Here is a 17,685-nt window from a genome sequence, read left to right on the forward strand (position 1 = left end):
GCAAGATTTACGAGGAGGAACCCATCGCGCGAATAGCTCGATTGAAGCGCAATGAAACGTGCTATTTTACGCTCGTCCAGATCCGGGCTTCTCTTTCGATTTCCGTCTGGAAGTCACCTTGGCATAACTACTGACAAGCCTTATATAATATCCTTTACGGGAGTTCACCCGTCTACGTCCATTCTTTAAAACAAACTTTAAAAGAGATAAAACTTGAAGTGTGCCGAGTGGGTGAGATCAGCCGTTGTAAGGAACGACGCGAAAAGCCCGCCAGAAGTTATTCGTAAAAGTCATCCGAGTTAATTAACCCGAGGGCTCTCTTTCTCGCTTCTCGGAGCCTGGGTGTTACGCCCGTTTACGACGCCTCCCTCATTCATTAGAGTTAAGGATGAAACACGGCGAGAAGGTCTTTACTGCCCTCTTCGTTAAAGGTGCGAGAACCGGGACCCGACTTTTAAAGAGCGCTCGCTAACGTACGCGACTTCCCTCGTATTAAAAAGGGTATACTGCTAAACTATAGAATTTGATATAGCGTTACGGCTGCCTCGACTTATATATTTTCAAGTTGTCAGAGCTCCCTTCTACTAAGACCAACTTATAAACGAGCTTCTACGTGATACCGTGATAATCACATTTTTGTTTTGAAACGTTGAGCGCCATGCCTATAAAACCAACTACGTTAACGACAGTTTCGGCGTAATACGATGGACGGAAAAACACCAACGGGTTCAAATTGTGTGTCATAAGGATTTTAAAATTAAAAATAAAACGTTTAACTCCTCTATAAAATGATATCGCTTAAACGGATCATTCTAGTGAAATATGACAAATTAACAAAAGCTACAACCCTAGTTACGACGCAAATAAACCAAACAAAGTAAAACATTAAAAAAAAGAAAATTATAGTAAAATTAAAATATGATAAAACATAATCCAACTAAAGTGAAATATGACCCAACATCATCGAATTAAATCAAATTATCCCAAAACATCAGCCAACTAAAGCAAAATATGCCACAAAATCATCCAACCAAAGCAAAATATGACCAAACATCATCGAATTAAATCAAATTATCCCAAAACATCAGCCAACTAAAGCAAAATATGCCAAAAAATCATCCAACCAAAGCAAAATATAGATAAACATCATCCAAATAAAGCGAATTATGACCAAACATCATACAACTAAAGCAAAATACACTGTTAAAAAATTCGTTCAGAAGACGTTCAACTTAGAACAGTCTGTTCAAAAATGAACGATAGCGTTCTAAAGGTATGTAACAGAGAACGGTGTGTTCAAGATATTATATTTCGTTCAAATAAGATCGAATGCCCTTTCGCCCTCTGAAGGAAGGCTTGTAAACTACACCATAGAATAGATTCATTCCAATAGCTAGGAGATCGTTCCCCTTAGAACAGGTTTTACACACAATCCTATATGGATTTCTTTGTTTTGTCTTCATGTACTAACATATAAGCGTGACACTTTCAACTTATGACCAAAAGGAACAAATAAGTGTGACACTATTTTGCGGAAAATGTCGTAAGGCCAAAAGTAACAGAGAAGTATAACATCCATATAGTAATAAATGAGTGGTTTAGAGTGCGCTTTGTTATAGGTAGTTTTTTCGTACAATATTATGTTGTTTTAAGTTAGTGTACTGGTTGATTAAAGTATTACTCGTAGTCATTTATTTACAGGGTGAGTTAGAACATGTTGTAATGAAGTTGTTTTTGTAGTTGTATGTACAGTGTGTTTGGAAATTTACCGAAGATTCAATTTCATTGTTGGAGCGTAGCTCTTTCACTAGCGACTCAAAGGGCGTTAGGTCTGTAACGCTGTTTCTCAGAAACTACGCCACCCATTGAAAAGAAACTTCACACAAATAACGATTTAAATAACCTCCGTGTCCTAACGAAGTGGAAAACGAAAAAAGGTTGTGAAAGGTCCGAATTTATAGGACACGCAATGTTTTTTATTTAAGTATATTTTTATTTGATTGGCGAGGTAGACGAAATTCGTTCGGAAATGTAATTGCCCAAGTTCCAGAATTAAACTTTACAGTAAATATTTCGTTATATACTGCAATTTGGTTTGACGTTTTCAGCGTAAAAATAAATTCTTAAATCGGTTGTTCCCAGTTTTCGGCCTCTCGGTTGAGAATAAAATTTAATATCTACTGCGCTATGAAAAGGTTTTATTATTTTACGCATATCGCTTTCATTGTAGATATTTTAAGCTTAATAAGATGGTTGTAGTGGATGTTGGAACTAAATTCAAATAATCTAGTTATAGGCCTGGTCTTCCTTTTCGGTGGGCAATGGGTTAGATTAGGTTACTTTTATTAATTTAGCATGATGAACCGCCGGCAGGAGACATGAGCTATAATTTTGAAAGCAACAACTTTATGTACTCTTTGTATTGGATAACGATAAAGGATTCCGCGGCGAACGACAAAACGTTCTAATTTGAACAAAGGTTTGTTCAATATAGGACATCTAAGTTCAATATTGAACCATCAACCATCGTTCTTTATCGAACGAATATTTTTTGTTCGTATTAGAACAAAATGGCGTTCTGTTACAGGGACAGCCTTCTGAACGGCGATTTGTTCAAATAAGAACAATTTTTTTTAACAGTGTAGGACAAAACGACTTCCAACTAAAGCAAAATATGACCAAACATCATCCAACTAAAGCAAAATATTCCGAAACATCATCCAACTAAAGCAAAATATGCTGAAACATCATCCAACTAAAGCAAAATACGCCGAATCATCATCCAACTAAAGCAAAATATGCCGAAACATCATCCAACTAAAGCAAAATACGCCGAAACATCATCCAACTAAAGCAAAATACGCCGAAACATCATCCAACTAAAGCAAAATATGCCGAAACATCATCCAACTAAAACAAAATATGCCGAAACATCATCCAACTAAAGCAAAATATGCCGAAACATCATCCAACTAAAACAAAATATTCCGAAACATCATCCAACTAAAGCAAAATATGACCAAACATCATTCAACTAAAGAAAATTATGCCCAAAACAATACATGTTCAAACGCATCTAACGAAAACTATCATATTAAATGCTTAAATGTTCAAATTTCAATAAAATTAAAATATCCAAACAAAAAATAAAAAAATAGCAGGCTTCAATACCGAAATTACAATTAAATAAAAATTTTACGAAAACACCAAAGCAAAATATCACAAAACCAAGCTTCAATGACGAAATTACATAAAAATAAAATAACACTTACCTATCAAATTGAAATTTTTGCAAAACAATTCAATAACAAACCATAAGATGATAATAAATAGTATTTACTGTAAATAAATACGCAAATTTAACGAAGTTGTCATTTTCCAAAATAAATAAATAATCGTTACTACATTGGATTTTAATGTTTTAGCTCCCACTTTTAACGTGCAGTGTTATAAAATAAGTGTATATCGTAACTGATAAGAAAGAATAGTTTGAAGAAAATTGGAAGTTGATTTCCAGAGAGGGAGAAAAATCGGTGGCGTCTTAAAAATCGACAAGTAAAAGAAGCGGTGAATCAGAAGAGCCTTATGATGAACGAGCGGAATGAGAGCGAGGAACGACGACAAAGACTTTTTCTTCCCGATTAGCCTTGAAGCGAAATTTAGCCTATAGTAGCTCTTTAATCTTATACACTTCATCACGCGCCTTGTAACCCTCGTTGTCCCTTAATTCTTCTCATCTGCTGGGGGGCTATTTCTCCCTCAGGGAGCCGCGCTATATTTGCTAGACTCGCCTCTATTAAATACATTCAGGAAAACCCATTGTTTATATTGAGGACCCTCTTTATAACGAAACGCCATCTATCCGAGGATATAAGAAAAGAAAGCGCGAGACGCCGCCTGGCGAACAAATTTTTCGTTGAGCAACGGTAGAGCTTAAAACTTTCAGACGCTAATGACGCTAAAGTAGGCCTAACACCCGTCTTGGCTTATTTGGGGATAAAATGGCCTCCAACCTGATAGCGCGAACGAAAGTAACGGTGACGGTATAGTTTGTTAATACGCAAATTAGATAGCGGCGACAACTAAGTATCGAACGGGGTTGGACGCGGGGTCGAGGCGGTTTGGAATTACGCGTCGCTTCCTATTAACCGTCCGCTCATCCAGAATTCCCAGCTTCCTTCTACGCTAATCGATAGCGAACCCGGAGTGAAACCAGTGCAGTCCCGTACTACACTTGAGTGTTTAATCCGTCGCTTCGGAACGTACCATATATATACATTATTCGGCTATTCAAAAAGCAATTAGATTAATTCTAAAGCCTTTCTCAGCAGGATGAGAGTATTCCAAAACTTCCTCTCTGTCTCGAACGGGATGGCAGAAGCGGTTCAGGTTGACCCGTATACATTCTCCGAATATCCCAGATTTATTTCGGGCAGGAGACGTTCGCGATAGATCTAAAATCTGACGGTGCAAATCCGCGCGAATTCGCATCATGCCCAGATCTTATTAAGCGCTTGCTTCGCTCCTCTTCTGGACTTTACATAATTTGCGTGATTATTAGATAATATTGAGATGGTTTAATATAAAAATATACATTTCTTCTACCCGACATCTTGGAAAATGACAGATTAATTTTAGAAAACAATGCACGTTTAATTCTGGTCACCCGGTTTAAAATCCCTGTAGAATTACACAAAATGAAATAATATTGAGATGGTTTATCTTACACCAGTTGATTTAAAAATGTTATATTAGTGATATCCACCATCTTTGAAAATGGCAGACGAATTTTAGAAAACAATGCACGTGTAATTCTGGTCATCCGGTTTAAAATCCATATAGAATTACACAAAATAAAATAATATTGAGATGATTTATCTTACACCAGTTTATTTAAGAATGTTATATTAGTGATATCCGCCATCTTGGAAAATGGCAGCCTATTTTTGCGCGAAACAAATACATGTGGTCATCCCTTATAATTTTTACACATAATTATACCATGAGAGGATGGTTTATCTTACACCAGTTTTTTAAAGAATATATGAATTAGTGGTATCCGTCATCTTGGGAAATGGCAGAGAGTATTTCTTTGAAAAAAAAATACCTCTTTAACCAGTGGGGAGAAAACTCGCAAACTCTACGCAGAAGGACTAGTGGTTCCGAGTTTTCACTTAGCACTAGTCGAACTCTTGCTGCGAAGTGAAATTGCTAACCACTCCGCCACCCCATCGTCCTAGATTCACTGAAAAATAACACAATAAATAATTTAAATATTATTGAAACTACGCCTGTATTCTAACACTTCCACGTTAAAATTCAATTGAAAAATTTCAAACTCCATCTTTTTATAAATAAAAATTAAATAAAACATCTCGCAAAAAGTGCAGAAATTTGAAATAAATAACAATATATTGAAACGCAAGCGAAAAATTCTAATTCCATTTTCGATTTTTCATTCGAAAGATTTCTCCTCGCGTTTTCCAACGTAATACAATCGAACTGATATTTCTTTTCGCGTATAAGTCTGCGTAGGAAAATTACAGGCCTTTGAAGGGAAAAGAAATTCCGGAGCACAAAAAAAGGGTTGAAAAATAATAATTTTAGCATTTAATAATAATAGAATAGTATAAAGAATAGCAAAGAGTATAATAAAAGAAAAACGGGGAAAAAGAAAAAGAGTCCAGTCATTTTTATTCATTTTTCCAAAAATGAGACTTGGGAAAAAGATCCCCTTTAGAAACCCATTTAAAAGCTCTCCAATCGCTCTAAACGGAAAAAATGAGAGGGAGGTAAGCTGGAAGAAGTTAAAGCGATTTCAAACCGGGAATAGATTCCCGGCAAGGGCCAAGCCAGCAAACTCAGCATGCCGACGAAACCGTGTTTAGTTGAAAGGCAATTTTCTTATCTTTTTCATATTGGCAAGGGGCAAAAAAGGTGACGCTCCTCGTCTAGTTTTAAATAGAGACAGAATTCAAACGGACTTAAAAGAAATTTGAGTTTGTGTGGGTGGAATAGAGGGAATAGCTTGGGCACCCTTTCATTCGGAAAGTAGGTTGCCATGGCAACTTTGGGTCACGCACTCGGGAAGTTTTCAAAGTGTCATTTGAATTAAGGCTTGAAAAATGCCAAATTAGATATAGTTGGGTTACGCACCCGGGAGGTTTTCGAAGTTGTCAGTTGAATTAAGGCTTCAAACATAAATCTACCCAGTGCCCATGCAGGAAGTGGAGACGACCCGAGGTGATAATCACCGATTTTATTCAAACTCGGGTATAATGTACACCTCCATGTAACTTGAAAAACCTGCAAGGGAAAAGTTGCGACGGACTTTCGTTTTGCCATGGCAACCGAAAACGTTTTTGACAACATGATTTGGAATTATTTCCAAAAAAAATAACATCGGAATCTGAAGAATTTTAAGGGTCCCCCAATTGTCCAAATTGCATTTAAACTTGATGTAATTTAATTTTTAAAATCAATTTAAATGTATTTTTAACGTTTTTGAAATTTTCAAAATTTTTCATTTTTTAAAAGGTTTCAGATTCCCATGCTATTTTCAATGGGAAATTTCCAAATCATGTTGTCAAAAACGTTTTCGGTTGCCATGGCAAAACGAAAGCCCGTCGCAACTTTTCCCTTGCAGGTTTTTCAAGTTACATGGAAGTGTACATTATACCCGGGTTTGAACAAAATCGGTGATTATCACCTCGGGTCGTCTCCTTGTCAGTTCACTTCGGCCAGGAATTGTACCTAAGCCCTCTAGAGTTACCATGTCAACCTCTGATTCCACGTTTTAACGTTCAATTTCGATAATATTTATGTTGTGCGTCGCAAAATTGGATCTCCTAAGTGTATTTATTCAAGTAGTCAAATGGTTGAAGTGTGGGGATTTGAACCCAAAAGTAGGTTCATTTCCTACCCAAGATATCTGACTCTAAACGATCCTTGGCTGTGTGCATTAACGCTCAACGGACTCAACCAAATAATTAAGGAAATTTGTAATATTTATCTTAATTATTTGCATAGGTGTTAATTTCTGTTAAGCCTTTGTTCGCATGAGTTAGCCCCAACTAGGCGGCAATTTCCAAAATTGGCAATGGCCAACAAAAGCATTCAGCAAGATTCTACGTCACGTTGAACAAAGGCCTCAACCGAAATACATTTTTCAGAAAGCGGTTTCTTCTTCGTTGCGTTAAAAGGAACCACGGCTATGGACTGCATTGCAAAGAGTGATAAAATATGCAAATTGGTAGAATTGTTCATAATGGAAAGGAGTAAAAAAGCTAAACCCTTAACAAATTTGAAAAAATAAAAAAACTAACAAATAACTCGTACCGATAGGTCTTCGAACAAACATAAAGACGCGAATCTCGGACCTAATAAACCTTCGAGTGAAATCTAAATAAAACTAACTAAAATAGCCAGAAACTTCAACGGTTTTAGTTTTGTTTCGTCCTATTTGGGACTCCTCAGTACCGTGTGGGAAATCTGGCTCGCGACTATTACACCGAAAAGAAAAATGAAGTCTTAACATTAAAAATTTCAAAATGCGTATTAAATAAGTATTCAATTGTAAGTATTTTAATTGCTTTAAATTTGTTTAGGGTCAAGCTTTCTGGTTCCTTTTCATAATCGAATATTCTACTTATTCGCGCATTTTATCACTCTTCTCCGTTTCGTCTTACTGAACGCAGCCCTTAATTAGAAACATATTTATTTTGTTTTAGTAATCGATTCTCTTAACGGAACCCTCTAACAGACGGCGTTACTGTTTGAATTACTGTATTTCAGATTAGCCTAGCTTATATTTAACACGCTTATTTCAACAGGTCCAATTCTCAGTAACCTAAATACGATCCCAACGTATAAATTAAGCACCATTTTATTCCAAACAGCGAGGCTTAGCCCAAAAAAACACCTCGAAAAAAGTTGGCAATGTTAGTAGGAGGACGTAGTTCAACAAATGAAATTAGGAGAGAAATGAGATAGGAGATCCAATCGTTAAATCTCGTCCCAGGAAAAAAAGTCGGCGAGGTTAATCGAAGAGGAGAAATTGGGGAAAAAAGTACTCCAATGAACGAACACTCCACCCCATTTTTTCTTTAAAAAAGTCTCGATTCCATCAGAGGCAATATTCTCCTCCCCCCGTTTTTGCTTTCCCCTAATTTTCGTTTATCTGATAAGAGATTCAAAGTTAAATGATTTGATCGGCTTATTGAGAGTTGATAACCTTAAATGGCTTTAAGAAAAAATGATTTTCCTCTCCACTGCTGCCTTATCCGCTTAAACTAAAACTTATTTAAGATACTGAGAACGTACGAGTGTATCTTATTTAGTTGCTGAGAACTTGTTAGTCTACCTTCCGGTCCTCTTCTGCGAAATAGAAACCCTTCATTTTCCCAATTTTATAGTGTCATCTAGTATTGCTTGTAAAAAAGTTTAGTTTAAACAAGAACGTTTTTATATTACTGAGAACGAACTAGACTATTTTTTCAGGTCCGCTAACATGATCCACTACCTAAGGTCGTGCTCTCAAGAAGAAATACTTTAATTTCCTAATTGTATAGCTCCATCTAGAATCGGTGGTAAGAACATTTTCTTATCTTTCGAAAAAAATTGTTCAAATAATTACGGAAAAGTTCGATTTAATTTTGAATTTAGATGGTAAAAACCGAATTGAACGTTTTAATCCATCGTAAACCACTAATTAGTTGGTATATTATCAATTATGGAGTCAAGAAAATAAACACATGATAGATGGCGTTATGTAGTATGGATCATCTAGCACATTCTCAGTAACTTTATTTCGTTCTTGGTATAACTTATTATTGCGATGGAATATGACTAGGGATAGATTCTCAATTTATGCGTTAATAAAAACTTTTTAAAGACACTTCGACGACAGATGGCGTTATTGAATTTCGAATATTCATTCTGGGTTCGGGAGTACCTTTAATTTTGGTCAAAGAGTCCGCTTTTAAGTACTCAGTACCCTTAATACGTTTTTAGATAACATTAAATGGCTTTAAGAAGAAAATTATTGGCCTATCCACTGCTGCCATAAGTGTTTAATTATTTTTTTTTATAAACTAAAAATAGTGAAGTTAAGTACACATTACCAACGGCAATCGTTTCTCAAAATAACTTGTCAATGATGTCAACGTTTTCCGCTTAAAAGAACTACGGGAATGGGGGCTTAACCTCTCCAATATTTAATGAGAATTGATAGCTTGCAAATAAGGATTGAATTTGTTATTTAAAACGAAACTAGAATTCTAAAAGGGTCGGAGGGGCATACGCATTTGACAAGGTAATTTCGTCGACCTCATTCCAATTTTATGAATATATTTAAAAGGCCTCTCTATTAGCCCGAGTCCAATGAAATATAAATGACTTTACCATAATACCAAATGCGAATAGTTTCATTACTTGGAAACGTAATTTATTTCAAACGACGTCACTTTTTTGTTTTAAAGGAGGGAATGTTACCAAAAGTATATAAAATTAAATCGTAGATAGAAGTATTCATTTTACCACTGTCATTTTTTTCGCTTGAAACATGTGCCCGCTCATCTGCCCATTTGACATTTCGTAATTTTAAGAAAGTTAACGAAGTCGCTATTTTGAAATGTTTTGGCATCACAGAAAAAGGATGTGTTAAAATATTTACCCAAATGTATTATAATAATTATGTTAATTTACAACCCAGGCTTCAAAAAGAATCAAAATTGTACTGAAAACGGGCGATTTTCTTATGTTCTTTTGCATAGTGAACTTTGTCAACGAACTTGAATGATATAAATATACAAAAAGAACACTGATATTCAGACCACGGCCAACTTTGATCACGCGTGATTCCCGCTATAGCAGCTAACCCCCTTTGTTGAAGTTTCTATGTTAGCCTATGGGCAAACGATAACTGTATGGTTTGAGCGCCTCTAGCGGAATATTATTTTTATAATAGTTTTTGCATTGAAGCCAATATAAAAACAAGCGTGGCGCTGAACTCCTACAGTTTTTAGTGGGAAAATCTTTGTTCACGGAATTTCGGCGAATGGGTTGGCTGTTATAGCGCGATAGATAAAAGTTGGCCGTGTCCAGGTGAAGCCATTTCCCTAATTATTTATTTAACTACTATAAAAGCAAACCTTATCAATCGTATCTAAATATTTATTTCAAAATGCCTGACACATCTTGTAGTCTCAAAAAAGAGAAAGGCTTATTTTTTTCAATAGCTTGTGCTACCCAAGGCACCACCTCAGGCCCAAGTCATCTAGCGACTTATAATGAGTTTAAACAGGTGGACGGTTTACAATGCGTAGGAGGGTGGTGGCAAACCCTTCATGCCACGCGGCCAACAGCTCCCTACACTAACTATTACCGACCCTTTCTTTGACTACAACACTTTCAATAGTATCCGCTGGCGAAACATTGCCATAGATGGCGCCCCAATGTATACTAAAGCGGCGCCATCTACAATGCTTAGAAAGTAATCTCCTGTTCTCCCATTTCTTCAAAACTTAAATTGTGTCTGCTTGTGAAACACTGACGTAGATGGCGCCACAATGAATACTACAGTGGTGCCATCTACTATGCCTAGAAAGTAGTCTCCTGTTCTCCCATTTCTTCAAAACTTAAATTGTGTCTGTTTGTGAAACACTGACGTAGATGGCGCCACAATGGATACTAAAGCGGCGCTATCTACTATGCTTAGAAAGTAATCTCCTGTTCCCCCATTTGTTCAAAACTTAAAGAGCATCCGCTTTCGAAACCCTCCGTAGATGGCACCCTCTACTAGGGCTAACACGTATTTTCCCGTTCTCCCGTTTCACGAAACCTAAAAAGTATCGTCCACAATTACTTTTGAATCGGCATATTTATTTCTTCTCAAAACGGTTATCTTTATATATATTTATTTTTGTGCCCAACAGGTGGCGTGGATACACACGGACCGTTACACCCTGCTTACTTTGCACAACCGAGTGATCACGCGCAACAGTCGATACAAGGTGACGAACAACGCCCACCGCACGTGGTGGCTCCACATCAGCGACGTCCAAGAGCGAGACCGCGGAGAGTACATGTGCCAAATCAACACCTCACCCATGAAGAGTCAAGTTGGATTCATTGAAGTCGTCGGTCAGTAACAGAAAATTCTATTTTTATCTTTCACACAAGTGCGGATGTTACTCGTGTTAGATTTTTACGGAGAGTCATTTCAAGAATGACCACACTTTTTGGTGAGCTTCAGTTTTAGGCAGTAGGCGTGCTTTGTTGGTTTTTCAGTAGCGAATTTTTGATCATTAACATAATAATAATAATAATAAATTATCAGCTAGGCCAGGAATCCATACCTCTACATGGAATGCTTATCCTGCCGTATAGCGTATGGTAAGATCACTCTGACGGCTTTGGCCCCACTTACGTAGTTGTAAATTGCGTAGGAGGGTGTTGGTAAGCCCTTCACGCCACAGGAGCCAACAGCTCCATACAATAACTATTACCGTTAACCTCAACAAGTTTTTATGGAAACGGGAAACCGAAGAACTCAGTGCAAAACTAGAGGGCTTAGAACCGGCAAACTCTACCCGGAAGGAGTGGTTCCGAGTTAGCAATATACGGGAAGGAATACTTACCTCTTATGATATATGTTATATACTTATGGTACAGTGAAAATTTGTGCTCAACGATTACTGAATAGAAATGATACTGAATACAACCTTTGTCTAGAACATTAAAAACATTTATAATCGTTAAAAAAAAAATACGAGTACCCGAATAGAATAAAATATTATTGTCGAGTAAAGAATTATATTGAAAAGAGGTTGCCTATCCCACCTTGTCATGGCAACTAATGCGCGGCCGGTCGCAAACGTGGCGCCATCTCTAGATTCATTGCCCAACTATTAATTAGCAAAGCAGGCGGGATTCTAGAAACGGTTGTCCGTTCTAGTGCCGAATTTACCAAGTCGCCCTTTAGAAGGTCAAGATTACCATTATCAAGGAGATCGCCAAGTTTATTGTAGATTTTTTTAAAAATATTTTAGTATATTTTCGAGATAAGCATTTTGAAGGTCAAGATCACCATTCTCAAGGTCAAAAGATGGTCCATTTGGGCATCCCTGCTCTAGTGTATTCTGACCAACCTAGTAGGAAAGGCATTTTACATTGTGTCCACATCAACAGTTTTTCATCGTCGCGACATCTATATAAAAATTCCATTTTGAGAAAAATAAGTTTTTAGAGTTATATTTACATAGTAATAGCAAGAACCCGTAGACGTACCAAGAACAGAGGAAAGGAAATTTTGCTGCATAGCCTCCTAATCGATATTTTTTAAAAGAGGCGGAGCTATTGAGTCTTCTTCGACTATCGGTACTTCTAAGAAGAAGGCGCGAACCCTTACATATACAGAAAATTACATTTTATTTTTAAGTTGCTTTCAAGTTGGCTTTAAGATGTCGTTATTAAGTTTTAAGTTGGCTCTAAGTTGGTTTTAAGTTGGCTTTAAGTGTCCTCCATTAAGCGAAATTAGAGTTGATTTTAAGTGGTTTTTAAGTAGGTTTTTAGTTAGCTTAAGTAGTTCCTAGACCGCTTATTTTTTTGGTTACTTAAGTTACTACAGGCGGAAAATATAAAAAGGCGGGGCTTATTTTGAAAATATAGATTAGGAGGCTCCACGACGGGCTAAAGCTATGATTACGTGTTCTTAGTACGTCTTTGGGTTCTTGGTAATAGTAATCTTATATTTGAAATATACTAAAGTTATAAAAAATAAGTAATGTTGTTAGTCAAATTGAAAAATACTTGAGGATTTTAATTTCGATTTTATATTCAAAATCACGTACCTCGACTTTGCTTGACCTTTTTTAAAGAAAATGGGAACAGAAAACAAGCGCAATCCATATTCATAGACGGAGAGAAGAATCCAATTAAAGAAACGAGCCGAGAAATGAGACTCCCGATGATTAAACATAAAGCAACTTCAATCGTTTTCCGTTAAGCATAGAATGCCTTTGTGAAAATGATTGAAAAATGGTTGTGATCCTTAAAATCTAGAAAAGTAGAATGATAAAAAAGTCTTTTCAAAAAGAAATACAGAACTAGGATAATTGGCTTTTTTTGAGTTATACAACAGGCCACAATTTTGCACTTACAAAGGAACCAGGCTGTATTCGGTAATTGACAATCTAGAAATCCAATTATAAAAAAATCTTCTCTCGCAATCTTTCGAAATATTGCTTATTTTCCAACAATTTTTTGTTCGAAAACGTGCACCTTAAATGAAATCGATTTAGAAAGAGCATAATTTAGAAATGAGAGAAACTCCAATCGTAATGTACTGATTTGGCGGAGTGTTAAATGGGGATTGGAAATTAAGTCGCTACTACCACAATTCTACCATCAATTTTCATAATACTATTACAAAAACTATGACTGGGTTTTATGTTATTGTGGATTATAAAATTAATTTTTAATGATTCTCGTATAAACATTTTTAAAGGAAATATAGTTATTTTCAGAAATTCATATTATATCTCTAATAAATGTATTTATAAAAAAATATAATTTTTATCAAAGGTAACATAACAACTATAAGTATGACACTTTCTATGGTTTTAATGCTAACTTCTTAACCAAACCTTTTTTCGACATTCTCACCAAGCTCTGACTTACTTATGTTCTTAACTTAAGTAATCAATTTAGAAAAACTCCAATATTATGCCTCGCGCTATTTAATTATCTGAAATTTATAATTATTATTATAATTTTTATTTTCTTAATAGGGAACTCTTGAAAATTATTCTGAAGGTGTTCTATAGACCGTAGATTAATTTGCATTAGTTTATAATTATGTTTCACATAAGCGTTTCAGTTCCGTATCTTCCTAATCTATTTTTAGAATGGCGATTCATTTTTGGTGAACTTCAGATTAAATCATTATGTCTTTGTCTCGTCGTACTAATGAGCGCGTGCAGGAATCCGTGTCCAGTCGTTCGACCGACTGGTTTTTCAATTTGCGTATTTTTCTCGCTCGAGGACCTCATCTTTTCAAATATCAGTAAATATTTCGATCATAATTATAAATTTATTCTATTTTGAAGCAAAGTTTAATTACAACTCTGAAAGAGGAAAGGTATAGTTCTTGAAAGAATCCCTCAGGTGGAAAAGCATCCAAAACTGAGGTTGCTTCTCCTCGCGATTCACTGAACAAGAAGTGGTCAAATTCTTTTAGATAAACGACCCGTGATAAATGCATAGACCGATTCACCGATTCACAATTTGCTTGCAGGGAAACAAACATTGAAAGCGAAGACCTTAGGGGTTTGATTTTCATGCTTTTAAACTTTGCGGATGAAAGATAATAAAAAGTTACTGTTAAATTACAAAAAAACTAATTTGTATCACTATTGTAAGCCATATTTTATTTAAAAACTATAAATGATGGATCAGCTAAGGAATAATTCGACGTAAAAAGAAACACGAAGTAACTGATATTTAAAAAGATTTTTAGATAATATTAAAATTTTGACGTTTGAGAATGTGGCGTCATCTGGTGACACTTCGAGAATTTAAAAATCGGCCTCTAATGGCGTTACACTTTGTAATTACCCAGGCTGTGATATTTTAAATATCTAAAAACATATTTAAATTATTTATTGAATGTTTCCTTTCCACTACCTTGCGAATAATAACTTTCCTCGCGTCATAACGTTGTCTGTTTTGTCGTCATCCTTTAGGCTTGGGAGTGTTATGACGTAGCGGAAGTGAGTGTTCACAAGATGGTGAAAGTGAATTTTAACCTACTGACTTTCGAAAATGGCGTATAATCAGTTAAGCACTACCACAGGCCTAAGTTTAAATTTGAGTTGTTAATAACATTTTTGGTTGCCATGGCAAAGCGAATGGCCATTGAAACTTTTCCCTTTATGAGCTTTCAAGGTACATGAAGGTCTACTTAACCCCCGAGTTTGAAATAAAATCGGGGAGAAACACCTCGGGTCGTCTCCTTGTCAGTATAAAAATAACCAGCTATTTAAATTACAATATTATGGCAAATTTGTATCATAAATTAAAATTACACCAAAATATAATTAACGCCTCCTAAACGTTAATTTTTTTTGCGAAAGTTTACGAAAACGGAAGAACATTTTTAAAATATTTAAATTTATATTTGTAAAATTATTTAATCAAGAGGTTGTATAACATTTCAGTGACGCTTACTCTTTCGCAAAATGATTCCGAAAATGCATTCGTCGACAATGTATATTTCTGACGAATAATTAGAGCGTACTAATTCGGGAAGGTTTCCCGCGAAAGTTTGGAAACGGAGCTCTCGCTCAGCAATTTACATAGCGCATGCAAATGGATGGAGAAGCACAGTGACTATTAAATGCCTTCGCTGTAAAGAGATACCGACTCTAGTCCGCTTCCAAAACGGTCTAGTTTAAAACGAGAATGATATAATCCTTTAATTAAAAACGCGGTTTTGTCAGAAATCACTTGATATTAAATATTAAAATTATGTACAGAGGATTAAATTTAATTTTATATATAATTACGTTTGTTTCAGTAGAAGCTTCAAAGCGAAATGTACTAGAAAGGTATTTGCTATCACCACAGTTGACGTACGTTTATTTTGAAATTTGGTCTCAAATATATACATATTTATTTTTATATATTACTGTCAGATTAATACAATTGGTCGACTTCACGTTTTGGCGTCAGTAACCGAGTATGTCTGCGCTTTTGACACAGTTACCAAAATTTAAAAAAATCTATAAATATATAACTTTTCGTTTGTTTTTTTACACACAATCCCAGGGGATTTGTGTGTTTTAGTTTCAGTATGGTGTCCAATATTGTATTATATATTTAGTTAGTACTGATCATTTCTGAACTACGTTTTCGGTTGAATTAAAAAATTTAAAATCAAAGTGAGATCTTGGGTCATATTTGCATTTCGTACGAATTGATACAGACGCCATTCGTTTTGTCTAAAAATTAATTTAAATTAAAGTGTTCGTGTTTCGCTACCTTATTTCCAAAACCAGGTAACTCGAAAATTGCGGTTTGTCTAAAAATTAAAATAAGTTAACGTCGTCACGTTTCGAGAACTTATATCCAAAACCAGGTACCTCGAAAAAATTCAATTTGTCTAAAACTTAATTTTACTTAATGTATTCGCGTTTCATTTCCTTATATCCAAACCCAGCTTCCTCGAAAAATTTGGTTTGCCAAAACCAGGTAACTTTAAAAAATTGGTTTGCCTAAAAATTAAATTAAATTAAAGTGTTCGCGTTTCGCTACCTTATTTCCAAAACCAGGTAGGCCTAACTCTAAAAATTCAGTGTGTCTAAAAATTTATTTAAATTAACGTGTTCACATTTCGATAACTTATTTCCAAAATCAGGTAACTTGAAAAATTCAATTTGTCTAAAAATTCATTTAAACTAACGTGTTCGCGTTTCCCTACCTTATTTCCAAAATCAGGTAACTTGAAAATTGCGGTTTTCTAAAAATAATTTAAATGAACACGTTCGCGTTTCGCTACCTTATTTCCAAAACCAGGTAACCCTAAATATTAATTAAATAAATTAATAAAATTCCTCTAGATTTAATTACAATTAAAATTATATAAAAATTAGAAGTGAAAAGTCCCGTTGACGCCATTATTAATTTCCGGAATACACGCTTCAAGACGTAGGTATAAGCTATAAGCTCTACTGAACCGATAAAAAAATAAAGTATACAAAGTATAAAAGCATTTTCCATCAAAACGAGGAAAGAGATGGAAGGCAGGGAGAGAGAAGGATGGATTTTCCGATCATTTCGGATCGATGGTCGGGAGGCAGGCGGAGAATAACAGCGCCTCATATATTCTCCCATCAAATCGAAATAGAGAAGCAATCTCGAACGCTTACATTTCCAAATCTGAGTATATATAGAGGCGCCGTGGAAGAGACGCAGAGAAAACAACCCGGGGGCTATACCTCCAAATAGGTTCTCCTACCCTCACCTCCCTCTCTTTGCGGAATCATTGTCCCGATATTTTCGCCCGTGCCAGGAAGGGAAATGACGTGAAGGAGAAGCGGCCGCAAAAAAGGCGCCGAACTGGAAGCTGTAACGCGTTAAGCCAAGGCGTAATCCGGGACAGTCTTACCCGAAAAAGGAATGCTACACCCTCGATACACCTCAATCGAGCAACGTTTCCGGAGAGAGGGAAAGACCCCCGCTACGAAAGCCAACATCTGCAAAACTCAACCGCGCTCGCGAAACACTCTGCAAATTCCATTCTTCCGCCGGATTAACGCGGATTAGTGGATGGGATTTTTTTATCACTATCTCACTTTCGTTCTAGCCACCAGAGAGCGCTGGCGTTCCGAGGGTAACCAAACTGGCGGAAAAGTAAAACCTTTAAGTACGCGGATACGCGTGACGGTATCTACCGATTCTGTCGATTAGGGAGCGGTCTCTTATTAAAAAGTTACGAACGTTGGATCCACTCTCGACCGAGAGCAATATTATCTATATCCCCATCGGAGCTACGCGTCGGCTATAACTATTATTTCAACTAAAACTAGGGCGAACCTACCGGAAAAAGCTTTTAAAAGAGCTTAAGCCCAGCCCAGCCATTCTCACAAAGCGGGAACACTGAGAGCGGAAGAAAAAAGATGATGA

At 36.0% G+C, this 17,685-nt stretch overlaps 1 protein-coding gene across 2 annotated transcripts in view; it reads left to right on the top strand.

Moving 5' to 3' along the window:
• Nucleotides 1-17,685, top strand: part of LOC149940633 (lachesin-like) — a 305,656-nt gene that overhangs the window by 233,405 nt on the left and 54,566 nt on the right. For both annotated transcript variants that reach the window (XM_090178792.1, XM_090178793.1), the window contains exon 3: nt 10,935-11,142. In XM_090178792.1, coding sequence (XP_090034918.1) covers nt 10,935-11,142 — 208 coding nt within the window. The remainder of the gene's footprint in view (nt 1-10,934; nt 11,143-17,685) is intronic.

This window comes from Leiobunum rupestre, chromosome 6, assembly GCF_980474605.1.
Source record: "Leiobunum rupestre chromosome 6, qqLeiRupe1.1.hap1, whole genome shotgun sequence".
NCBI classification, from domain to species: domain Eukaryota; kingdom Metazoa; phylum Arthropoda; class Arachnida; order Opiliones; family Sclerosomatidae; genus Leiobunum; species Leiobunum rupestre.